The following is a 27,247-nucleotide window of genomic DNA, read 5'->3' as shown; positions in this document are numbered from 1 at the left end:
GGAAATTCTAGTTGTTATTAATGAGAACACCAAAGAATTTACCATCTATTCTATAGACAAGGAGTCACAATAATGTGGCTGAAATATGCTGACCAAACCACACACTAGAATGTGAAGGGACAACGTTTCGGTCCATCCTAGACCATTCTAAGTCGACAATCAACTTGAGAAGGGTCCAGGATGGACCGAAATGTCGTCGTCCCTTCACATTCTAGTGTATTGTTTGGCCAACATACCATCTATTCTGTTACTCATTTGGATATTGTTAATTCTTAGGTTAATTGGTGGATTTATTTCCAAACAAAATATAGAAGGTTTTATCAATGTTAAGGTTGAGTCAGCCAGCAACTTTTGCTCATGGTCATGATCTCTGCAGATTTGTTGACTTTCAGAAATTTTGGGTCATATGTTGCTCTCTTAATATTTAAGCTCATGGGTTTTGACCAAAACTATTAACTAAACCATATGCTCAGTCACATGTTCTGTCCCTCTGGTACAGTGTTCATACAAATGACTCCATTCTGTTATTCCTGAAGAAAGTGCATCAGCAAAATGTTTAATTACCGGAGATATTTTGCTCCCAATTTTTGTGTGTTCTTCACAATTTTCTTACAGTTCACCGTGTCTTTCTATAATTATGGAAAATTTACAAGCTTTTTACAATATACTCATTACAATTTATTGTAAACATTGAAATGTAGATACAAAAAAATTACCTGAAATTTCCAGAGATAATTACATATGTACTACAAGAGTGACCTATATTGTACACAGATAATGGATGGTAACAGCAGCTTAAACTTACCTCAAAGTCAGAGTCTTGTTCAGCCTGAAGATCAGCTTTGATAGTGATGATGCCAGTGTCATTTTCAATTGTAAAATAATCAGGAGCACTGTTATAGCCAACCAGTTCATATTCAACCTATTTTACATGGAGAGAAAATAAAGCATAGAATTGGCTACAACTCATTTTAATCTTCAGATTTGTTTTAACTACATTAATTATAAAATCCATCTGAAAACTATGCTTGCATGTTATTATGTAACTAATACTGAAATATTCCATTAAAATAATAACAAGTTTGTACATATTTTTGCTTAGTTTAAAAATAAATATGTAAAAGAGTAGCATTTTCGGTGCTTTGGCATGGAAAAAAAGAATATAAAATGACCTTGATGCACATACAAATTTGAGCACTCCATCACTGTGTGTACCTCCATGCTTTCCAGTGCTGACACAATTCTCAGGGGAATTAACTGGGTAGATAAAGACAAACTGTTTAGCACGCGTGGAACACAAGCAAGGGAATACAAGTGGAAACTTGGTACCCAAATGATCCACAGAGACATTAGAAAGATTTTTTTCAGTATCAGAGTCGTTAACAAATAGAATGCATTAAGAATTGATGTGGTGGAGGCAGACTCAATACACAGTTTCAAATGTAGATTTGATAGAGCCCAGTAGGCTCAAGAATCTGTACAACAGTTGATTAACAGTTGAGAGGTGGTACCAAGAGCCAAAGCTCAACTCCCAAAGCACAAACTAGGTGAGTACAAGGAGAGCATTTTCTCTCTCTCTCCCACAACCATATATTCTGAGCCATAATGTCAGCTTTTCTTTTACAAGCTATATCTTGTATTGTAGGCTTCTGAAAGTTTATTTGTAAATGTTCGCTTTTTCATCTATGGCTTCTGGTGATCATTCCGTCGAACAGACACCAAGTGTGAACTACCTCACATAATCACATATTTCAAGCTCAAATTCTTCTCTTCATCTTCATTTTAACTTCATCAATGTTTTAGTTTTTTTAGTTTAGTTCATTTATTATGCACCCCATACCCATCTTGTGGGTGGTAGTGGAAAGGGTTACAGAGGCACATAATGGGCTCAGGGACTGAACCCCACAATTCATTTAGCTTAGCAAGTTACAATCTTGATGAGCTAGTTACAAAATTCAGTACAAGTCGTCACATCAACAATGGGTTCGAGATCGACCACAAGTACAGTTTCTAAATTAAGCAACTGACATTTGTGGAGAGCTAGTGTCACAATTTATATGTTTGTCCTGCACAACTGTCTCCCATCCAGTGGGCAGCAGTGGATAGGTTACAATCACTCAGTTACTACCTACAGTTAGCAAACTGGGGATACTTGGCTAAAATTTCTGGTAGCAGATAATTTTGAATGAAATATTGACACATCGTTGGTACATTGGTTATAAAATTGTCTCTGAATTCACGTATCTTTTCACACTCCATCACATAGTGACGGAGGGTGTGCGAATAATTTTGTTGACACAGTTTACATTTGGTCAGATCTACATCGGCAGATAATGAGAATTCCCAGAAATACTTGTAACCGAGTCTAAGCCGAGCAGTAGTAACATCTAGAAGTCTGCTGATTTTATTGGATGAACCATAGATGTGTAGCTCCTCTTGCATGATAGTATGATGATAGATGGAATTACTGGTGTCGATTTCACTTTGCCTCAGATCTACAAGATCTTGTTGAAGTTCTCGGTGTACTGCTGCTCTCGGATTGCTCATTGACAATCCAAGGTTACACTCAACATCTCCTTTAAAGGCAGATTCTTTGGCTAACTTATCAGCTCTATCATGCATTCGGAGGCCAACATAAGATGGAGACCACATAACTTTAAGACATAACTGTAACATGTTCGTGTCCGAAGCTAGACACAAATACAACAAAATTATTAAGGATGGTAACGGAGTCCATTTCATGTAATTACCTAAGTGTAATTACACTTAGGTAATTACATGAAATGGACTCTGTTACCATCCTTAATAATTTGGTTGTATTTGTGTCTAGCTTCGGACACGAACATGTTACAGTTATGTCTTAAAGAGTTGAGAGCAATTAAGGATAAGGAGTCACAATTAATGTATCAAGTTTGGAGACTTGTACACATTTCAGTGCAAGGATCAAGGCAAATAGTTCGGTCTGAAGGGTAGAGGCCCAGTTGTTTATACGGACTCCCCACTCAAAGTACAAGCTATCGCCCATTGTCAGAACAACTGCACTTCCAGCTGCATCCGTGGTGTGCCATAAATGTACACACTTTTCTTTAATATCCTTAGGTACCATATTCTCTCATAACTCTGAAGTTGATTCCTTCTCACTAAATCTTTACATGCAATTAAAAGCGATCTGTAATTTTAACCGCAAGATTCCATCTCCTCTCAATATTCTCCCTCCTTTCCTGTAGTACAGTGGTCTACATTCTCGACTCACAATCGGGAATCATGGGTCTGATCCCCAGGTGGGCCAGAAATGTTCGGGCAAGTTTCCTGTCATCTTGAGGTTATCTTGAGATGATTTCGGGGCTTAGTGTCCCCGCGGCCCGGTCCTCGACCAGGCCTCCACCCCCAGGAAGCACCGCGTAGCAGCTGTCTAACTCCTAGGTACCTATTTACTGCTAGGTAACAGGGGCATTAGGGTGAAAGAAACAGTTTGCCCATTTGTCTCCACCTCCACCGGGGATCGAACCCGGAACCTCAGGACTACGAATCCAAAGCGCTGTCCACCCAGCTGTCAGGCTCCCCAGGCTGTCAGCTGTCAGGCTCTCCCAAGCTGCTGCCTTTGTTGATATAGCAGTAAAGTACAGTATATAGGTACCCAGGATTTAGGCAACTTTTCTGAGATGCATCCTTGGGAAGGTCAGTAAATTGACCTAGGGAGGACCTGGATACACACCTAAGTACAGGCTTCATGTCTCCAACAATGGGTATTAATATTTTATGGACTCTAGATGTGTGAATAATTAACCCATTTCCATTTCACACCCAAATTCTCTATATGGTCCTGTACTTCTGGTTATCAATGCAACCTGTCCTCTCGCCCAATATGTCGCATTTTGTATAGAATCAACACAACCATTAAAAATATGAGTTATTACCATTACAGAACTGTAATATTAACATTTTCTATGCATCAACCTCCATAAGTTGGGAAGAGTTGCTTATGTTTGTACATTTGTGGTTAGAAAAACTAATTGCATTTTTGTAAAAGTGGCAAATCTAGAGAATGGGCTGAGCAAACTGTTCAAACTGTTACACTGTTCAAACACCACACACATATAAGCATCTTCCTCAAGATCACGTTTTGTTCCTCAACTTTAAAGCGGACCTCACTTCCTGCATGGTTTTTGTCTTCATATAATCTGCTTTTTTCCAGTGTGTATGTGTTATGCAGTGAATAACAAGCTTAGCTTCAATATATGATATTGCGTTAGAAGAATCACTGTCATTGTTATTATGCACAGTAGTGTCGCTCTTTATTTTGCACATCTTGAGATGATTTCGGGGCTTAGCGTCCCCACGGCCCGGTCCTCGACCAGGCCTCCTTTTTGTTACACATCCCCAGGAAACAGCCCGTAGCAGCTGCAACTCCCAGGTACCTATTTACTGCTAGGTAACAGGAGAATCAGGGTGAAAGAAACTGCCCATTTGTTTCCGCCTCCACTGAGAATCAAACTCGGACCCTCAGGACTACGAATCCGAAGTGCTGTCCACTCAGCTGTCAGGCCCCTGACATTTACAAGGACTCATCATAAACTTACAGACATCAGCTCAATTTCTCAATGCCAAATATTACTTTTGAATTTCTCTCTTTCAATTTTCTTCAATTGAAAAAACTTCAATTTTCAATTGAAGTATTATCACTTTCCTATTATTCAGCTCCCCATTTTCTCTTCATGTCTTCACAAATTTGCTCTAACTGGATTAATAGAAAAGATTTTATGTATGTGTACATTGAAAATAATGCCACCATTAAAAGTTTGTCTTGCAACTTTTGTAACTGGTTGATATCTGTGTACACTAGCAGGAGGGAAATCTAAAGAGGAACATGGAATCATTGATGAATCAGATCAATTAATCAGATAAAAATATGCCAGAGAAATTGGCGACCTAGAGAGCGTGCAAAGATCCTTTACTGCTAGGATTCATTCTATAAATCATCTTACTTACTGGGATCAATTAAGTTCTAAATCTGTATTCTGTAGAGTGCAGGCGAGAGAGATATTAGAGGGGACTGGTTCCAAATCTGAACATGGCGATTACATCATATGAAAGCAGTAGCCATGGCAGAATGTGCAAAATAGTGCAAAAACGGCCGGCCTCTCACAATGTTCAAGAGAGCACTTGACAAACACCTCCAAAGAATACCTGATTAACCAGGCTGTGATTTATATGGCAGGCTGCAAGCAACAGAGTCCAACAACCTGGTTGATCAGACGACCAACCGGGATGCCTGGTCGGAGACTGGGCCGACATTGATCCCCAGAACCCACACACAAGGAGTACAAAGTAAAGTATTATACTTACTACATTGTTAGGTTTAGTACCATCTGCATCAGAAGCCATAATGGTAGCCACTAAAGTACCAGGGGGTGATGCTTCCGGGATGGTGATGGGTCGCAGCGGCATGGTAAACACTGGAGGGTTATCATTGGCATCTTTCACTGTCACCAACACTGAGCATGTTGACTGATAATATGAAAGACAAACAAATACAAATACACTGAATAAGATCAAACCTACATTTGGCAATAACCAAGATCTATAACAACATAATTCTCGCAGTACTATATAGCAATGTGCTGCATGTGCAGAAATGACAGTTTTTCTCCAAGTAGTGCTCAGTGGCCTACCACTAATAAACATAACAGTCTCTACTATAAATTATTGTAAAGCTTCACTCTTAGACTGCACTAGATGGATGTCAACATAAAAAAAAAAACAGCGTTGAATGTAATGAAACGCCATTTTCTGGGCGAGTCCTGGAGGCTCCCCGGAGGTATACCGGGCTGATATGCATATATTGGATCATGGCATCAGTCAATTCGATTGGAGTTCTTAGCTTACCAGGGACCATGAGCCAGAACCTGGCCCTCTCAGAGAGGCATGAGGAGCAATGGCCTACAGGAACCCCCCATGTGATTGGAAGCATTCTATGTTCTGCCATCTATCGGGTTAGGCACCCAGAAAGGTAGGGGTCCCAAAACAAACTACAGCTGGTTAAAAATTGTGACCAAAAGCTGAACTAGCAAGCAGAACTCCCCAAACCGAAAACAAGCAAGCAAGCATGACGTCACCATTGCCACTGCGATGCTGTCTATGTAGTTCCCCCCTCCCTGGGAGGGGGGAGCAAATGTGGGGGGGTCTGGACCTCCCTCTTCCTGCTCCCAGGGAGGGAAGAGCTGCATAACTACCCACAGAAAAGAAAGAGAGACTCACCATGAACAAGAAACAGCTGGTAGTCAGAATAAAGACGAGATTCCAGGCAGACAGAAACAACCCAATGTGACAGACAACCCAATGTGACAGACACAACGAGGTCCAGGAAAATTAACCAAATACTGGACCGCCAGAACCCTGATAAATTGCTGAAACCCCCATGCTCAAATTTCAGCCCAAGGCATGTTAACAAAAACTGCCGTGAGATAAGTGTATATCGAAACATCATGGGCATGGGGGTAGGCAATAGATTGGCTAAACTTGACGACACTGCAGATAATTTTCAAGGGTCGGAAATAAAAGCCTTGGAGGAGGGAACCAACAAAACCAAATCAGCCCATAAAGCATCCACCAAGGCAGAATCAGTGGCAGGAAGCCACCACTGGATGCAGCACATGATGCACTACCCAATCTAACCAACCAAGCATCAACAACCAGGGGACCCCTCCAGAAGCCCACCAACTCATTCTTCACCAGAAAAAAGACAGCAGCAGATGACAGTAATGCCCTACAACCAGAGGCAAGTGTCAGCAGTAGAAGAGCCTTAGAAAAAGAGTCCCAAACTGGACAACAGAAGATTAGAGATTGGCAATGCATTACACATCAAACACTAGGTTACACACACTGCCCGTGTGTGACTAGTGACCACCAGACTCGTGCCCAAACTGAGGGGCATGGGCTATGAGGGTTAGACTACGGGAATTAAACCTCATGTTGCTGGAAGACAGAAGAGTTAGGGGGGACATGAAAACCACATACAAGATTCTCAAAGGAATTGATAGGGTAGACAAAGACAGTTTATTTAACACAAGGGGCACATACACTTGGGGACACAGGTGAAAACTGAGTGCCCAAATGAGCCATAGATGCACATTAGAAAGAATTTTTTTTAGTGTCAGAGTAGTTAATAAATGAAATGCATTAGGAAGTGATGTGGTGGAGGTAGACTCCATGCACAGTTTCAAGTGTAGATATGATAGAGCCCAATAAGCTCAGGAACCTGTACATCAACAACAAACTGGAAAACGTGCAAAGACATGTCACTAAGTGGCTCCCAGAACTGAAGGACAAGAGCTACAAGGAGAGGTTAGAGGCATTAAATATGTAAAAACTAGAAGCTAGAAGAAAAAGAGGAAATATGATCACTACGTACAAAATTGTAACAAGAATCGATAAAATTGATAGGGAAGAATTCCCGAGACCTGGAACTTCAAGAAGATGAGGTCATAGATTTAAACTAATGAAACAAAGCTGCCAGAGAAATATAAGAAAATTCACTTTTGTAAACAGAGTGGTAGACGGTTGGAACAAGTTAGGTGAAAAGGTGGTGGAGCCCAAAACCATCAGTAATTTCAAAGCGTTATATGACAAAGAGTGCTGGGAAGACGGGACACCACAAGCACAGCTCTCATCTTGTAAGTACACTTAGGTAATTACCAGTTGATTGACAGTTGAGAGGTGGGACCAAAAAGCCAAAGTTCAACCTCCATAAGCACAAGTAGGCGAGTACTGCCATCTTCGAGAACACTACGAAACATCCAGCATATTGCCCCAGTAATCAATGCGAGGTAGCCTTACCCCCTGTTACATACATACTTAGTATATACTGTATATATTATTTATTTATATATATGACCATAAATAACCCCCCTAATTTAAATGAAAATAAAGCCTTGAAGAAGAATTTCTGCCAAATTTGATAAAACCTCATATCATCAGTTAATTCAATTAATACCTGCCATTTTTGTTTAATTGTATAAGATAAGATGTCTACTATTCTATTTTGAAACTGAAAAACTGATCTTTGGGTTGACACCATTGTCACATACTGATAAGATGTTCTCTCACCTGTGGGCCACCATCTGTATTCTCCAGGGTACCAACAATTATGGTGTGTCTGGGAGAGGCCTCGTAATCCAAGCCCCGGACGGTAGTAATGCGGCCTGTTTCAGGCTCCACACTAAATAGTTTTGAATCCCCATTCACCATTACATAGGTAATCTGAAATTGTAAGCAAATTTTATATTTTTATCCATTGAATTTTATATATAAGAATGAAACAACAGTTCAATTGATAAACATTATTTATCTTGTAATGCAGCACCACTCAAATTCATGAGCACTAATTAACAGTGAGGCAACCTACAAAATGTAAACGACAAGTAGACATAGGAACTACAATGAAGTTATTTGCCTACTTACAAAATTTAATAGCATCATATAAAATTGGTGCAATGCAGGTAAACACAGAAAATGTGCAATTACACCAATACCACTGTCCATTGATTTGAGCGAGTTTGGAGTGTGCGAATTTAGAGATGTACGAATATATTTTAAACAATTTAATTCCAAGTTGCTGTGGGGAAGATTCACTCTTGTGCAAAACATAAGGCTTGCACCAAGGCTGGTCCAGCACTGTGAGAGTTGCTTATATAAGCTATTGTGTAGTGTACATGCGTCGGTACTCTCATGCTTACCCCAAGCATTAGAGATGAGTATCAAATCTGTATGGAGGTGGGGGTGTCTGCCTCTGCACACCATCATGTGTAAAATGTGAACATACAGTATCAGTCATAGACACCATTAAGAAAAAGACAGCAAAAATCAAAGCATCTGTGTGGCTGAAAGACCAGAATCAGAGAGCCATAACTGTTGACTTGAGTTTCACCCATGTAAAGACTTTTGTTATTTATTTATTTATTTATTCTTTTCTTTTAATAACAAGAGAAGGGGGGTACCACATCTAGCTGGAGGAAGGGGACCCATAATCTCAGAGAAAAGCACACACACAATGCATTACAGGCAATTTTTGGGTCCCCTACATTGCAGTTTCCCTGTTCTTTTGTCTTACCCCCCCCCCTTCTTTGTGTGTTTTGTTTTGCTTTATTGGATATTTAAAGGTTACAAGTTATACATTGGTGAATGCAATTTGCAATTAAAAGTTCTGGAGCTCTTGAAGTTCCTCTGCTTCCGGACAGGAACTGAGGACACAGCAGGGATTTACCTTCTGGATTACCACACTGAGGCGCTGAAACTGGCAGCTCTTGGGCCGAGCCTCTCAGATACTATAGGAACAAAGGTGTATTAACTTTCCAGTTGCCTGTATTTGTTTGATTTTGCTGTTTCCCTGTGGTTGGCTGCACCACCTGCTTGATCAGCAATGAGGTGGGTATAGGTGTCAGCGATACCCATGTGTAGTCCCACACCAGCTGTTTGCCTCTCTTCCAGGGGTATATTGTTAAACCATCTGGGTGAAGCGTGGGATTGTCTGGGTTTTGGACCGTTATGATGCGTGGTTCTCTCTCTGCTGGGCACCGAGCCGAGGCGCCTCTTGATGATGTCGTTAACTTCAGTGTGTCTTGCATGCCAGCCCTTGGAGCTTCTGCAGTGCATCCTATATTGGTCTGCTACCACCCTGTTGCATATGCACTTTTATTCAGTGTGAATTAGGGCACCAAGGTGGAGGGCCACTGCTACACGGTGGGCCTCTGGATCTAGATACATGCCTGTTGCAGACATGGGCACTGCGAAAAAATCTCCTGCATTGGAAGGGAAGGGGCACGCTCTGCTCTGAGGTGGGCTTTCTCCTTATCAGATGTTTTAGCACTAAGCATGGCATCAACTATTTTTTCCACTACTGGGCTGTCCCAGTTGGACTGTGATTTTTTTTTTTTTTTTAATCAAAGTTGGATGTTAGGGCAGCAAGAGCATCCCACTGATTTGAACATCGAATAAAGTCAGGATCGTGTATCTCTTCCAAATCACCCAGAGGTTCTACTAGGATATCTCTTACAAGGTAATTCAATGTATAGGAAGGCTGGTAGAGCAATTTAGGAGGCTGTGTGAACACTTAGGCCACCGAATCTTACGAAGAGTGTTCTTGCTCCCCATTGAGAGTCATCCGATCGGAGGTTCAGGACTTTCCCCAGTATGGACTTCTGAAGGGTGACATACTCGTTTAATTTGGACTTCAATTGCTTGCAGACCAACAGGGGCACCCAGGAGGGTCCAGTTAGGTTTTTTCAAGTGAGAATGTCTGGAAGAACAGTTTTTATTTGGTACAGTAATGTCCGAGTTGGGGGAGACTATTTCACATTTGGATGCATTGAGAATGAGGCCTAAAGTTGCTACTTGCTCCTGGATTTTCCTTATGGTAATAATGGTAATAATACTTCATAATAGTACCTGGGATACTGGCAAGAGTGCTATCATCTAGGTATCAGATGTTTAGCTCGCTTGTCAGACTATCAGTGACTCCCTTGATAGCAAAGCAGAAATGAGGGGCTAAGGCATCACTGATGAACTCCTTCACAGTAGTTTATTTCATGTTCCCCAAAAAGAAGCTTAGAGTCACCACTGTAGTACAATTGGATGAATTAGTCTATTTACTTACAAGAAGGTTGAAATGGTTATTTAATTAAAAATGTTAGTGATTAAGTGGTAATTTCTTAGCAAAATTATTAACACATTGTTTTAGGCAAGTCTCAAAGCTGACAAAGTTGTTAAAAGCACACATTGAGAATTTACAGTGGTTTACAAGTGAACAGAAGTGCAGTCAACTTGAAATGAAGTAATTAAAACTAGTGGACATATTTTAGTTAACATGAATGCCGGCACTTCCTGCATAAATTTAGGTAATGAATATTGTGCATGGAACTACTATTAGGGAAAAGTGGAAAAAATTAAGAATGCTTCTGATGGAGTTACATTTGTAAACAGTATATAGTAGGGCACTAGACAAACCAGTAGATCAAGGTGGGGTACTTTGGTGAGGAAATTAGGTGCTTCTAGATTTTACTTCTCAATAAAGTACAATATAGGTTGAGAAACTTTCTACTTCATCTGTATAAAAGTAATATTTTGAAATCTTCAAATTTTCAATATTCAATTATACAAATTAATATTATTGCACCAATACTTGACTACATGCTGACAGAGAAAGTTTTAGTTAGTTTAGTTCATTTATTATGCACCCCATACCCATCTTGTGGGTGGTAGTGGAAAGAGAAAGAACAACTTACTACTGGTTTGGTGTCCGGGTCTGTTGCAACAACAGTGGTGAGGAGAGAATCGGCAACATTTTCAGGTACGGTGGCCTCGTACACCTGCTGAGAAAACACAGGTGGCTCGTCTCCAACATCACTGACCAACACTGTCACTGTTGCTGTGGAAAGGCGAGGGTCAGCTGCACCGTCCTTGGCCGTCACCACTAATAAGTGCACCTGGTGAAGAAATACCACTTGTCTTATTCTCGTGCTGACTGCCACTCACCACCCCTTACACCTCCCCCACCATCATACCTTTATAGTATATTTTAACAAAAATAATTAGAGTATAATATTTACCAACCATGAATTGTGCTGCTATTTTCTATACATAACAATATTTCTTACATCATGGGGTTAACCATATTTAAAATACTTTGCATAATCAATGTTACATCCGTTAACATCCGATTTTTATCGTTAATATTTTCTATATTTCTATGCTAATTACAGGAAAGCTGACTAACCTGCTGTTTCTCATAGTCGAGTGCTTGCTTGGTTCTGATCTCACCCGTGTTGCTTGCAATATTGAAGGGAGAATTCTCCGGTACAGAATAAAAAACTTCTCCATTAACACCCAAGTCTTCATCTTCAGCCTAGAATAATCATTCAACAATTATGAGATGCATTCCATATATCTCATAATTGTTTAAAATATGGAATACACATGATGTTCATAAAGTAACTTACAATATGTCAAGTGAGAGTTGAAGATGCTGTAATATTTATTCATAACACAAACATCATTGACTAACATGGCTTCAGTACTTTACCTTGACAGAGCCGACTACAGCATCTTGCTGACCTTCGTCGACCCTGAAGGAGTACGGCAGACCTATAAACTCGGGGTTCTTGTCATTGATATCACCAACGGAAATACTAACTGTTGCAGTGTTGAATACACCTTCTGGATCTTCAGCTTTTATTACCTAAAGAAACATTAAAACACGATAAAAGTGTACTTGTGGTGCGTTTTAGACCAAGATATTTATTTTGTTCATGCTATTTTATATCATTAGGGATGAACAATAAAATTTAAAGCATATAGATGAATAAATTTATATTGGCATAGAAATACCAACACATGAAGCAGCAAAGAAATATATAACAAACTAATGTAAATAATTTAAAGGTTTAAATAACCAATATGTATCAATAATTTACTTCTAATAACCAACGTTTATAACTTCCAAGAGTTAGGTCCATATCTGTCGTTCAGAATTTGACTGTCTTTAGCATCTTTCTTTTGAGTCAGTGAATGAGAGACCAAAAACCATTGCAGCGTGTGGCAATGCTGATGTGTGACCAATACAACTTCCAACAGTAATGAAAACATTCTTATTTGATTTATCTTGAATTAATTAAGTTTTAATTACAGAACGAGCCAATGAATCAATGGGTGAGGGAGGGAATTATCAGGGCAAAGCACCAAGCCACTAAAAGTATATAGCCCTTTGAAGGGATCAGGATAAGGATTTGGGATAAGACACGGGTAAAGGAATAGTGTCCAACCACTTAGAAGGTTGGGGATTGAATGCCGACCTGCATGAAGCGAGAACGTCGCTCTACCGTCCAGCCTAAGTGGTTGGGCGAATCAATTGGCGAGTGACGATCGAGATGCGTTCCTGTTACCTACTGTATATTTCTCAAAGTCATTATATAAGGTCATCACAGAACAAGGGGTTTTGATGTACATGTGTCAATGTGAGGGAGGTGAATAAACTGTGAAGTTCCTGGTGACTGGATGAGAGTGGAGATGTTAGCATGGACAAAGCAGTAATCCAAGAGAATAGTGCATACTTGGGCATAGTGCATGCTTGAATATATATGCTCTTAATAACAAAAAAAAATAATTTAATCTTAATTATTTGAGTTTTCAGGCACTTTTATGCATCTCTCTCTTCCACAGGGCTGGGATTTCCATCTTGTTTTAGCCTATTCCCCATTGGTTCTCTGCCTAATCAAGGGGGATTCTATACAGTCCCTTCCATTTTGGCTATTGTTCCTGTAATAGCCTCACTTCTGATATTTCTAAGTATCACCCACAAACTGACTTTTTCACAGGATTTGTCAATTGTGCTTACATAGGGCTCCTTCCAATTTAATCCCATTTTATTGGAATAGAAGATGAACGAGTCATAATTACCTTAATTATGCAATAAATTCTGCCAACTTTAATTGGATCATTTTCCCTCTGGGGGGGGGGGGATATTTCAGCTTCTGTCATTTGTAGACATTAGCATGGGCTTCATTCTATCTAGACTGGTTCCTTGGCTTTTTCTCTGCCAGTTTTTCTAGTCGAGGCATTTCTTTCAGCATTGTACAAGTGTTAAAGCTTTGTGGGCCACATCTTTCACCTAGATCCTAAGTGGGTTTATGTTGTCCTCACCCACTTTCCTTCCCAGTTCTCATCTCTTCCAGAGATAAACAGTCAGATGAATGTTACTGGTTTGCGTCCTTCCATCATTCTTAAGTTTTGGAGTCATTAGGGTTACCTTGTTGTCATCTGTATTGGAGGCGGGGAGCATGTCTCTGGATTTCACCTTGCTGGTGTTATTAAAGCAACTCTGAGCAAGCAATTTTTTACCCTTATTAGGCCTTTCCACTGTCTGGAGATTTGGTTATGTCCTTGATATCTGTGGTCTTTGTCATCTCTTATTAATAAGAGATTACCTAGTCCTTCATTCTTTGGGTTAGGTTAGTCTCCTGCTTTACACTATGGATTATTATTAGTGAAACCTTGGTGTTTTCAATCTTCTGTTCATCACATTTTCCCTTTTTGTGGCTCAATGCAACTTTCTTCAGGCTATTAGCAAATTTTATTTCTGTTCTCTTCTTTAACCCTTAAACTGCACATGGCATACATATACACCCTGAGTAACATATCCCACCATGCGCATGGCGTATATACATACGTTATTGGGTGCCGGGCACGATTCAAATGGTCCACGGCTACACGGGGTTCACATCAGCTTCCTCAGGGCTCTTGCAAACAGACATAAAGTTTAAAAAAAATCGTGGGCAATATTCTCTGGTGTGAGAGCCACAATACTGTGGGAGCAACCAGGGCTGGCCCATGCAGCATGAGCTAACAGCATTGCTGTTCAGCTTGTGACCACAGCATTGCCTAAAAATGTCAAAATAAATATGTAACTACTATTATTTAGTAATGACAGTATTACAGATGACTCCTAACTGTGATAAAAATGACCAGGATTGTGATAATAGCAGCATTGTTGTGATAATTAGCGTTGTGTAGGAGGAGTAATGCCGAGGGAGGGCGGGAGATAGCGTCGTTTACTGACTGTGTGGCCACCTGTCATTGTCTGTATTCACCATACCAGCTCAGTGGTTTTCTATGGTGAACACAAATGTAGATACTTATATATAATGTGTGTATTAGTGTAATAACAGCAAAAGGATTATGTTGGGAGGAGCCATTTGGGTGAGGGAGATGGCGTCGTCTGCATGACTTGTCTAGCTGTGTAGAGGGTGGCCACTATGCTCTTTGGGCACCCTACAAGCTTAGGTGTAGTACAGTGACAGTGCATACAACATGTAGATACTTATATATAATGTGTGTATATAGTGTAATAGCAGCACAAACAGTATTGTTGGGGGAGAAATTTTAGTGCATCTGGCCTTAAACCAGTGAGGGAGGCAGCCACCAGCTGACTGTGTGTGTGTGTGTAGTGACATCTCTTAGTGCCTGAACTAACTATAACAGCTTAGTTGTACAGTTGTGGTGAACAAAATGTGTAGATACTTATATATAATGTGTGTATATATAGTGTAATAACACCACAAACAATATTGTTGGGGGAGAAATTTTAGTGCATCTGACCTTGAATGAGTGAGGGAGGCAGCCGCCAGCTGTGTGTGTAGCGACGTCTCTTAGTGCCTGAACTAACTATATCAGCTTAGTTGTAGAGTTATGGTGAACAAAACATGTAGATACTTATATATAATGTGTGTATACAGTGTAATAACAGCAAAACTATGTTTATTGTTTTATGAACGTAATAATTGAATCACTAATATGAACATCATACTTTTGAGTATAGTGATGATTCACACATTTTATTATATAAATCTATCACACTATACACTATTGAATAATATTACTGCAAAAAACTAAGAAAAAATCAATCAGAGACATTGAAATAATTAGGTAATAATATCTTTGTGGCAACTCCCACCTGACAGCTCAGGTGACGCTGACCGCCTCTGATGACTGCTCTGTCAACGCCCACATTCTGCCAGACTTCCTCGGCCTATTGCACCCAAAATATGTCACATACGATTTTTTTTCCCATGCTCAGGGAATACAAATTAACATTTTTAGAAGACAAAAAATTTTGTTAGAATTTTTTTTCTTGTGCACAAGGGTGTAAATCTCCTCAGGACCCTTTAGCAACTTAAGAGTTAATCTTTAGTCTGTATTTTCCTACACCAAGGCACTACACTTCACCTCTTTCATTAGGTGGGTGTGTGATGTCATCCAAGAGGTTATCCTCACAACCATATCACACTCACACCCACTGAAGGAAATTTGCAACTTTGTCAGCCTTCTTTATTTATGGCTACTATTAGATCTGGAGTTTCTGAAGTTCTCATCATTCTCTATCTACTTCAAGGTAGTTCTAATGGTCAGTATATTTGCGGCTCGGTCTCTGACAAGGTCTCATTGTTGATGTTCTGCTCGGCTAGATTATTGGATGCTGCAGTTTGTATTATGATGCTGGAACCACATCCCAATTGATCAGACCTTTGGCTCTTAATGTTTAAAGACTAACAGCCTTGTCTTCTTGATTCTCAGAGTTTAGTCCATTGTGCAGTCCAAAATTTGAGGATGTTGAATGTGCTTGTGGATACTCTCTCCTGGTTCTGTCCTATTTTAAAGGAATCAGAGGTGGACATGAGTACCTTAATTTGAATATGTGAGAAATTGTACCATCCTTAACTGGATTTGTTTGCCTCTACATAAAGCTCTTGACTGCCAGTGTACATTGCTCTATTCTCCAATTGAGAGGCTTCAGCTTTGGATGTATTTTAGCTGGACCAATCCATATAGACTTTAATGTAATACTTCCTTCTGGTTTAAATTCTGCTTCCCATGTTGTCCAAGTTGAAAAGCTTTGCAAGCTGTAACATTTCCCTCACTCCCACGGGGAAGATTCAACCCTGGTTCATGGCCCTCAACTCACATTGCCCCAAATTTAGTCCCCTTTATGGAACTCCTCCTTTCTCAAGTGACCAGTAGTAGGAAGTTGGACTTACAATGATGGTTGTTATCTCTGCACCACTGTTCACATCTAGTATTTTTAGAGTTTCTACCACCATCTGTATGGGAGACGGGTGGCAGGGATTCTTATTTTCCATTCCCTGGTATCATCTTGGTGCTAGTATGAGGATGCATGGTGCCTCTTTAAGAATTTTTTATGTTTTATCAGGTCTCATTTGTGCCAATTCTTGTTGTTATCCTTTGTCATGATTGATGAGCTTATGCCTCATATCACCATCTACAATTTGGCACTCTCTGAGCTGCTCTTGTTTCAATTTTATCTTCATCTGGCATCTCCTCCCTTCGTTAAGCTTAAGGGGCCCCTGCTTCTGTCTTAGGCTGGTTCATTTGCCTCTGGAGCCAAGTGGTCACTGGATGTTACACTTAAGGTGCCATTCCTCTTGGGTTTGGCATTCAGGAATTGTGTAAGTGACCTGCATGCCTTCCATCAGGACCAAGATTCCTGGTTATTGTGCCTTGGTAAAATGTTCTTGAGGTTGTAGCAGCCAACTATTGTTCTTGGCTAAGTATGAAGCTCCTGTCTTCCATCAAGATTAAATTCTAATTCAGGAATGCTTTATTCACCCGGACTTGTACCACTTAGTTTATCTGGTTATGGTGACATGTCACAACTTCAGGGCATTGGAAGAGTGCTGCATGTCAATCCTGTTTGTTAATCCCTGTATTTTGACCCCCATACACTCACTCCTGAATTAATATCTGAGAGCTATACAGGAAATATGAAATAGCACTGATAGTTTTGTATAGAGAACACAGGAAAATAGCAATTCCTTTAAAACAACTTCATTCCACATTAGGTAAGTAATGAATTTAATTATTGCAGACTCTCCCTGCCATGTATGGCAGATTCTACCTGCCATGTATGGCAGATTCTACCTGCCATGTATGGCAGATTCTCCCTGCTATGTATAACAGATTCTATTTGCCATATATGGAAGACATCCATTAATGTCACTTCCTGGCTTCTTCCTCTTTACCCTTCTAAAATATCCCTTCCCTCCTCTCATTTTACTGAAGTGCTTAGTTTTGTGTCTATATAATCCACTAACCATATTATAAGAGTCCAAACTTTCACGATCCAACTGGCTTATTAAACGCATTGTTCCCGATGCTTCTCCAATATCAAAATGATTCAGTTCATTGCCACTAATGATAGAGAATCTTGCTGGGTCACCTTCTGGGTCCAAGGCCTAGAAAGAATATGAAAGTAATTAAAACTACAAGGAAGATTGTTTTATAACTATGAGCTTTTGGGACTCTTTACAAATGGCAAACGTGTGAAGTAAAGAGTAGGTCGGGAGAGCACTGGGGGTGCCCTCACAAGCTCAGAGTTTACTGTCCTCTCTATGGCCACTGGGCACAGTGGCCACCAGGTAACAGGAAAATCCAGCATGTGCATGATCATTCTAAATCCAGCCCCAAACATATGAAAATTGATCTTTAAATTACATACATCTATACTCTGTCTTGATATCTAGACAAAATTTCAATATCATGAGTTCATTAATGCACTGTACTCCCAAACACATCCACTAACATTACAAAATCTCTTACAAATTATCCATATAAAAATCTGTTTTTCTAACATAATGAACTGCTATAAGCTATTATATAAAATATATTTTACCTGATATTCCTTAACTGTGGAAAAAACTATTTTCATATACCTTTCCTTTGGTTGTTAAATAAAATTAAATATGAATGAGTAAAAAAATTGGGCTCATAGTGATTACTCCAGAAAATAATAATGGTAGCCATCTTACACAAAACAATTAATTACCTTAAGTGTGAGAATGGCTGAATTAGGAGCAGCACCTTCACTCACAGAAGCAGAGTAACGTGGTAACGAGAACACTGGACCACCTGTGTTGGGACCTCGATTCACCATCACTTCCAATATACTCTGGCTGTATAAGCCACCTCTGTCTGTGGCCTGCAATAAATACAGTTTTATTTATAATACAACAAAGCATGCATTAGGTATTATAATAATGTTTATACAATATACAATATATTGAACAAATTAAAGTGGGTTACATAGCAGGTAAACTAATTGTTTAACCCTTAAACTGCGCATGGCGTATATATACGCCCTGAGTAACATGTCCCATGGTGCGCATGGCGTATATATACGCCATAGGGTGCCAGGCCTGATTCAAATGGCCCGCGGCTACACGGGGTTCACAGTAGCTTCCTCAGGGCTCTTGTAAACAGATGCAATTTTAAAAAAAAATCGTGGGCAATATTCTCAGGTGTGAGAGGCACAGTACTGTTGGAGCAACCAAGGCCGGCGCACGCAGCATGAGCGAACAGCATTGATGTTCAGCTTGTGACCACAACATCGCCGAAAAATGTCAAAATAAATATATAATTGTTATTATTTAGCAATGACAATATTACAGATGACCAATGACTGTGATATAAATAACCAGGGTTGTGATAATAGCAGGATTGTTGTAATAATTAGCGCTGTGGGAGGAGTGATGCTGAGAGACGGAGGGAGACAGCATCGTTTACTGACTGTGTGGCCACCTGTTATTGTTTGCATTCACCATACCAGGTCAGTGGTTCTCTATGGTGAACACAAATGTAGATACTTATATATAATGTGTGTATTAGTGTAATAACAGCAAAAGGATTATGCTGGGAGGAGCCATATGGGTGACGGAGGTGACGTCGTCTGCACGATTTGTCTAGCTGTTTAGAGGGTGGCCACTATGCTCTTTGGGCGCACTACAAGCTTAGGTGTACAGTTACGGTGCATAAAACATGTAGATATTTATATATAATATGTGTATATAGGGTAATAACACTGCAAAAGGTATTGTTGGGGGAGAAAGTTTAGTGCGTGTGACCTTGAAAGAGTGAGGGAGCCGCCAGCCGCCATCTGTGTATAGCGACGACTCTTAGTGCCTGAACTAACTATATCAGCTTAGCTGTACAGTTGTGGTGAACAAAATATATACATACTTATATATAACGTCTGTATATAGTGTAATAACACCACAACTGGTATTGTTGGGGGAGAAAGTTTAGTGCATGTGACCTTGAATGAGTGAGGGAGCCGCCATCTGTGTATAGCGACGACTCTTAGTGCCTGAACTAACTATATCAGCTTAGCTGTACAGTTGTGGTGAACAAAATATACACATACTTATATATAACGTCTGTATATAGTGTAATAACACCACAACTGGTATTGTTGGGGGAGAAAGTTTAGTGCGTGTGTTGAGGGAGTGGCAGCGAGTGGCTGGCTGGTGTGTGGCGGTAACTCCTCGTTGCTTTTCGACTCTCAATACCAACTTAGTGGTTTGTTATGGTGACCAAAACATGCCAATACTTATATATAACCTGTGTATAGAGTGTAATACCAGCAAAACTATTTGTTTATAGTTTTATAAACATAATAATTGAATCACTAATATGCACATCATACTTTTGAGTATAGCGATTATTCACCACTTTTATTATATAAATATATTACAATACACACTATTGAATAATATTACTGCAAAAAAACTAAGAAAAAATCAATCGGAGACATTGAAACAATTAGGTAATAATATCTTTGTGGCAACTCCCATCTGTCAACGCGGGTGACGCTGACCGGGTCTGACGACTGCTCTGTCAACGCCCACTTTTTGCCAGACTTCCTCGGTCAATTGCGCCCAAAATATGTCACCTACGATTTTTTTTTTATTTTTTCCGTGCTCAGGGGACACAAATTAACATGTTTAGAAGACGAAAAAAAATTTTTGAATTTTTTTTTTTCTTGCGCACAGGGGTGTAAATGTCCCAAGGACCCCTGAGCAGTGTAAGGGTTAACATGTAAAGCCACTAGTCACGCACACTGTTTTGGGCATAACAAAAATATTTTTGTTTATGTATCAATGGAAGCATTATTAAAAAGCTCTTTAATCTTTAAACTTTTGATTATATTAAATGGCTAATGTTATGAAAAGTTGCATTGCATTGTGTATTTACCTGAATTTACCCAAGGGGCCACTAACATTCTAGTGGCCTTGAGGACAGAAAGCTGGTGGCATGTCAACAGTCCCCCATTTGTCCTGATGATTTTTTTCAAGCTGGATTTTAAAATGTAACAGTGTGTTTGCCTTTACTGCTTTAGCGGATAGGTGCGTGTTGAGCGAGTGTGTGACAAAAGGTGAAGAGAGTGAATTCAAGTAAATTTTATGGTAGGAGGAGGAGAGGATGACTAAAAAGATTTATGGCATGTGTGTGAGATAGAATGGATTGATTGTGAACAGCACACAAATAACAATGCTAGTTCTCCAGGATTCTCCATTTACAATCACATTTACAGCTTTTTTCTCAGTGATAATGTGAGGAAGCTTGGCAGGCCTTGTGTCTCTTCCTTTCTCTGCTACATCTGCCATCTGTGTCGGTAATTGTTGTGATATCAATTCATTCCTGACTTCATTTAGATTGCTGATTGATGCCTAATACAGTACTGTCACCACCTTGTCTAGCCCTGGCTGAGCCTCTCTTGTTGGCTTTTGGGAGGGGTTGCTTTTTAACCCCATTTTTCCAGTTGTCTCTGACATTTTTTGTTAGTTTGTGCCCCCTCCAGAATCTCGTTATCTCATTTATGGGCTCTCATTTCGTTATCTCATTTATGGGCTCTCATTTCGTTATCTCACTTATGGGCTCTCATTCATTTGAGGTTTCTGTTTCCAAGGCAATTTTCCTCCTGGATCTTGCTTTCAGCTGTTAACGGAATGCTATGAATGCATTTCATTCCAGCTGAAATGCTGGAATGCATTCCAGCAGGAATGCTCTGCACTCTTCTCCAGAAGAGTATTTTCTGATCTTTCAGGCCTGGTTTATGTTTTCTGTAACTGTAAATTTTCCTTAATTTTTGGCTTGGGGGCTGTGGTCTGCACAGATGGAGGTGCATAATGTGCTCTGTCCTGTGACAATGGTGTGGCATTACTGGACACTAGTGTTTTATGGCAAAATGCCTTGTTTGTCAACCCTGCCTCATATCTTGTCTATATGATGCAAATGTAACTCATTTTTTTTTAGATTGTCATAAGTATTTACTACTTAGCGTGAAGAAATTAGGAAGGAAAATAAGTATTGTAAACTTGTTTTCGTGATTGTGAGTTTCTTCACTACATCCCAAGGGTCATGTTAGCGACATTCCACAAACCATTGTTTGCTCTGAACTTCAGATATCCTAATAGCAATCTCAATAACAAAATTAGGCATTTATATTCCAGAAGGGAAGGGAACTATCAGGAGAAAGCCCTAAGCCATGATGGCTATATAGCACTTGGAAGGGATCAGAAAAAAGGATTTGATATTCCTGAAGAGAAATACGGTCTGTATCATTATTACATATTTCAACACTTAAATTTTCTATTGTCTCCCTACTGATGAGCTTATTTCTCTGAATTTTTACATTTCATAAAGGTTGAGATTTAATATAAAAAAACTCTTAACACACAATAAGAGAGACATCAATACTAACCCGTAGCGTAATGGAGTATTGGTTGCCAGCATTGACCTCCCCAACAAGGGCCAACTCTCCTGTAGTAGCATTGATGAAGAACTTATCATGGCCACTGTTGGAAACATGGTAGATGCTGTACTTAATCTCAGCATTTTCTCCAGCATCATTATCCTTGGCTGATATCTGAAATAAGTTTACGCATTTCATCAACACCAATAAAAAGGAAACAAAGTAGAGGTATACAATGAGTGCAACAGAATAATGCAACATGTTACAGTATCTGTGACACGCATGATAAAAGAATAAGTAGTGAAGGGTCATGATAGCTACATTCCACAAACCATTAACTGTTTGCTCTGAACTTCAAATATCCTAATAGCAATCAAAACAACAAAAAATTAGGCATTTATATTCCTGAAGGGAAGGGAACAGAATAATACAACATGTTACATTATCTGTGACGTGGATGATAAAAGAATAGGCTGTGATTATTACCACGTGAGCAACTTCTGCCTATGCCTGGCATATGAAATTAATCCCAATTTTAACTGCAGTGTACTAATCATGTTTGGTAGAATCTATATATCAATGAATTTTTATCATTAAAAATCCTTCCTAATATATACGATATGTATAAACAGAATAAAATATAAAATCCTATTATTGCAAGGTGCCAGTTTATTTGCTTAGCAAAGAACATTGGGTATGATATTTTCTGATACTTAAAATAAGATACTGTTCTTAGTATTTATTTTATTTCTTGTCTCCAAACATTTAAGTAATGTAAAGACTCTGTGCCATTTCTTGTGAGCATTGCCTTACACCAGTAAACAGACGCACTATGATTATTCAGTGTGTGAAATGAACGAAAATGTATAGACAAAGGAAATTAGAAAAAGATAGGGAAGCAGAAAAATATTAGGGAATATAGAAACCTAAGCAGTAAGAAAATCATGATACAGTAGAAAATAGTTATTATTAAAAGTTAGGACTAATATTTACCTTGGATCAAATTCAACAACTATAGAACACTGAGGGCTGTTTTCTTGCAGAATTTATAATCAGAGGCTCACACAGAGATCTTGTCCAGACTGTTCAATAAACAACTTTCCCCCTTGCAATAATTTATTATAAAAAGAGGAGAATCATGTATGTGCAGCAAATCATCTCTGACAAAAGTAAAAAAAAAAATCCCTAAAATTTGATTTGTTAACAAATTTTACAAAATTTAATATCCTGTTGTGAAGAGATACTTATGATACTAGAACTCTAAACTAAACATCTTGTAGAGTGCTTCTTGATCACATGATCAAGTAATAGCAATGGTAACTTCTATCTGAGCATTAGTGGAAAATAATGCATAGCATAAGAGCAACCTGTGCAATGATCCTGTGAGCAGATCCAGCTTGGACAGACACTGGAGGGTAGACTGGTAATCGTGGCTGGTTGTCATTGACATCATTGAGAACTACAGTAAGGGTGATGGGCGCGCTGGCAGCTCCACCCTCCCACGCCTCTCGTGCCACAATCTGTCAGAAACAATTATCTTGCATAATGCCTTTAAGCTAAAATAAGATTCTATACTAGAAAGTAAATCAATTTGTAACTCAGGATCTATAATAACAATACTCAACAATATTTCCAAAGACAGCATACCTGGAAGGTATAAAGTCCAGGATTGGGAGGATCTCGATCCAAGTTATTCTCAGCCACTACCAACTGACCACCTGAACCCACACGGAATGCTGTAGTTGTCATCTCCCATGTATACTTTGGAAGGTCGTCAGCAGCAGTCTGAAAATATTATGAATACTGTATTTGTTAAATACTAATATATTGTAATTTATATGGTATAATTAAGTGTATTTTTTCATATAATTCTATTTTAAATCATTTAAGGAGTTCTAATTTGAGCCACGAGTTCAATTTAGGAACAATAACATAATAATTATAGGACAACAAAAGCTGTTTGTTTACTCAAATTTCTAATCAGAGTATTGTAAGGATACTATGTCCAGCCCCTTCCCTCTTCAGTAATATTTTTAGTAGTGTAAGTGGTGCCCTGTACACAACACGTCTCAGTCATACTGGGGATAAATAAACCGAAATGCCATAAAGATTTCAATCTCGGCATGCAAAATGTAAACATTTCTTCATATGCACTAATGTAGTGCGGAGAACAAAAAACCAGCGTTGAATGTAATGAAACGCCATTTTCTGGGTGAGTCCCGGAGGCTCCCCGGAGCTATCCCAGGCTGATATGCTAATGTCAGACTTTGGCATCAGTCATGTGTATGGAGTTCTTAGGCCTACCGGGGACCACGGCCAGAACCGGGCCCCCTCAGAGAGGCAAGGGGAGCAATGGCCTATAGAAGCCCCCGTGTAGTTGGAAGCATTCTATGTCTGCCATCGACCGGAACAGGCACCCAGAAAGGTAAGCGCCCCAAAACAAACCCCTATTCTGGTTAAAATTGCTACCTAAAACCGAACTAGTGGATAGAACTCCCCAACCGAAAACAAGCAAACTAGTGTGACGTCACACACTGCCGCGCCGCTGTCTGCGCAGCTCCCCCCTCCCCGGGAGGGGGAAGGGGGAGCCCCAGACCCCCCGCGCCGGCTACCCACACCTCAGTTCTTGAGGCTGGATGTCAAAAACGCGAAAAACCGCCGACCGGAGGGAGGGAGGGATGCCGGGGAGCCTCCGGGACTCACCCAGAAAATGGCGTTTCATTACATTCAACGCTGGTTTTCTGGGGGGAGCCCCGTCGGCTCCCCGGAGCTAACTACCCACAGACAGAAAAAGAGGGACTTACCCGGGAGGCGGTCGTCGCTCACCCCTCAACTCGAAGCCGAGACAACTGGCTGCAACCGCCGACCCAAAGCAACACAGGCCCGACGAGGCCCAGGGACATTCACAAGGTAACGAGCAGCCAGGACCCTGTTCGACCGCCAAAATCCCCGCACCCGAATATCAGACCAAGACATATTCCCAAAGACGGCAGCAAGAGCCGCGAACTTACGAACGTCATGGGCACGGGGATAGACCGCAGGCTGGCTGGACCTAATAACCCTGCGGACGACCGGAGAGACCCGAACCCGCGAACAGGGAAGAAGGGAAACCGGATCAACCCACAGCGCGTCCCCGGACACAGAAGCTGTGGCGCGCAAATAACGGTGAAGCGCCGCAACCGGACACAAAACATGATGCACCCCCAAAACTAACACCACACTCAAAGCACAGTGCAGTAGCGACACCGGAGCCAGAGCACACGACCATCGCCTATAGCATCAGCCTCAAGAACTGAGGTGTGGGTAGCCGGCGCGGGGGGTCTGGGGCTCCCCCTTCCCCCTCCCGGGGAGGGGGGAGCTGCGCAGACAGCGGCGCGGCAGTGTGTGACGTCACACTAGTTTGCTTGTTTTCGGTTGGGGAGTTCTATCCACTAGTTCGGTTTTAGGTAGCAATTTTAACCAGAATAGGGGTTTGTTTTGGGGCGCTTACCTTTCTGGGTGCCTGTTCCGGTCGATGGCAGACATAGAATGCTTCCAACTACACGGGGGCTTCTATAGGCCATTGCTCCCCTTGCCTCTCTGAGGGGGCCCGGTTCTGGCCGTGGTCCCCAGTAGGCCTAAGAACTCCATACACATGACTGATGCCAAAGTCTGACATTAGCATATCAGCCTGGGATAGCTCCGGGGAGCCGACGGGGCTCCCCCCAGAAAACACACTTTTCACATCTCAAGAGGGAGAGAAAAGGCAAGAAGGAAGAGGAAGCGAGGGAAGGGTGGGAGGAAGGAAAAGGGTGGATAGGATAATTCTCTATATAATCCAGAATGACCTTGAGAAGGCTCATTCATCTACAGCAAAGTCTCCTTTATACAAGTTAAATAACCAACAACATCCTCTAATTTATTGGGTAGAATCCACAGAATTTACAGTTCAGCACCATCTCTTGTCTCAAGATTTTATCCACATTAATTTTGAATTGGAGTACTGTCTTGGCATTTACATCTTAAGTGGGAGGGCAATTCCTTGGGTTATTATCATATGGGTGAAAAAGCATGTCTTGTTTTCTGTCCTATATTGTGGCTTGTTGAGCTTGAAGTTGTTGCCCCTTATATCATTTGACTTTTTATATAAGTTGTCCAGAGTAACATCATCTAATTTGTTCAGTATTTTAGACATCTCGGTACTAGCAATTTACTTGCAAAGGTGAAATAGGTAATAGCCTATTTTAAATCCAGCTTGAAAAAATCATCAGGTCAAATGGGGGGAAACCTTTGACAGGCTGCTGGCTTCCTGTCTCATCGAGGCTCGTAGAGAATCAGTGGCTTTCAAGTAAATTCAAGAAAAATTATACTGAATAAGGGCCATAATATCACAACATAGAAGATACTCAAAAGGTATTGAGAAGGTGAATAAAGATTGGTTATTTTAAAGAGTTCGGTCAGAACAAGAGTCAGATATGGAAACTGAACACCCAAGTGAATCAGAGAAATATAAGATGGAACTTTTTCAGCATGAGAGTAGTGAAATACTGGAATTCCTGTCATTTGGGAAAGAAGTAGTGGAACTAACTATAAACAGTACTGTATATGAATTTAAATATAAACCCTATAAAATAAAACCTAATACACTGGAAATACAGTATCAAATTGGTTGATTAAATGGTTAAGAGGATAAACCCAGGAATTCTTCCCAATAAATGCAAATGGGCAAATAAGCATTTACTTGCATAAGCAAAAATAATCATACGAACATCAGTGAACATTACAGGAATAAGACACACAATATTTGTATGGGACTCACTAGATCGGGATCGATAACGGTGAGAACAATTGGACGAGGCTCAGGGTGGTCGTCATATACAGGAGTTCCTGGAGCTGCATTTTCATTGACGTTACCAGTATATGAGGAAGCTGTTACCACTGGTGGAGAGGAGTCCACTCCTTGGACATTTATCACCAGCTTGGCTGTGGCAAACCTTTTGGCCTCGCTCTCTTCCTCTGCCTATTAGACGAGTAATAATAATAATAATAATAATAATAATAATAATGATGATGATAATAAAATAAATGTTTATTCTGGTAAAAGTACATACACTTTACATACAAGATGAGTTACAAACAGAATGTTGGATTTCTAGATAGAACTATTACATACTA

At 40.2% G+C, this 27,247-nt stretch overlaps 1 protein-coding gene across 3 annotated transcripts in view; it reads right to left on the bottom strand.

Annotated features, from left to right (window-relative positions):
* Window positions 1-27,247, bottom strand: part of Cad99C (cadherin 99C) — a 226,593-nt gene that overhangs the window by 36,838 nt on the left and 162,508 nt on the right. For all 3 annotated transcript variants that reach the window (XM_069331962.1, XM_069331961.1, XM_069331960.1), the window contains exons 10-21: window positions 26,892-27,092; window positions 23,741-23,878; window positions 23,461-23,613; window positions 22,103-22,267; window positions 18,389-18,541; window positions 17,658-17,798; window positions 12,077-12,232; window positions 11,771-11,899; window positions 11,280-11,480; window positions 8,107-8,259; window positions 5,347-5,508; window positions 806-922 (exon numbers count right to left, since the gene is read on the bottom strand). In XM_069331962.1, the coding sequence (XP_069188063.1) occupies window positions 806-922; window positions 5,347-5,508; window positions 8,107-8,259; window positions 11,280-11,480; window positions 11,771-11,899; window positions 12,077-12,232; window positions 17,658-17,798; window positions 18,389-18,541; window positions 22,103-22,267; window positions 23,461-23,613; window positions 23,741-23,878; window positions 26,892-27,092 (1,869 nt within the window). The remainder of the gene's footprint in view (window positions 1-805; window positions 923-5,346; window positions 5,509-8,106; window positions 8,260-11,279; window positions 11,481-11,770; window positions 11,900-12,076; window positions 12,233-17,657; window positions 17,799-18,388; window positions 18,542-22,102; window positions 22,268-23,460; window positions 23,614-23,740; window positions 23,879-26,891; window positions 27,093-27,247) is intronic.

The sequence above is a fragment of the Procambarus clarkii genome, chromosome 26 (genome assembly GCF_040958095.1).
Source record: "Procambarus clarkii isolate CNS0578487 chromosome 26, FALCON_Pclarkii_2.0, whole genome shotgun sequence".
Lineage (NCBI taxonomy): Eukaryota > Metazoa > Arthropoda > Malacostraca > Decapoda > Cambaridae > Procambarus > Procambarus clarkii.
Note: the sequence above shows the minus strand (reverse complement) of the source record. Positions and strands in the feature narration are given on the sequence as shown.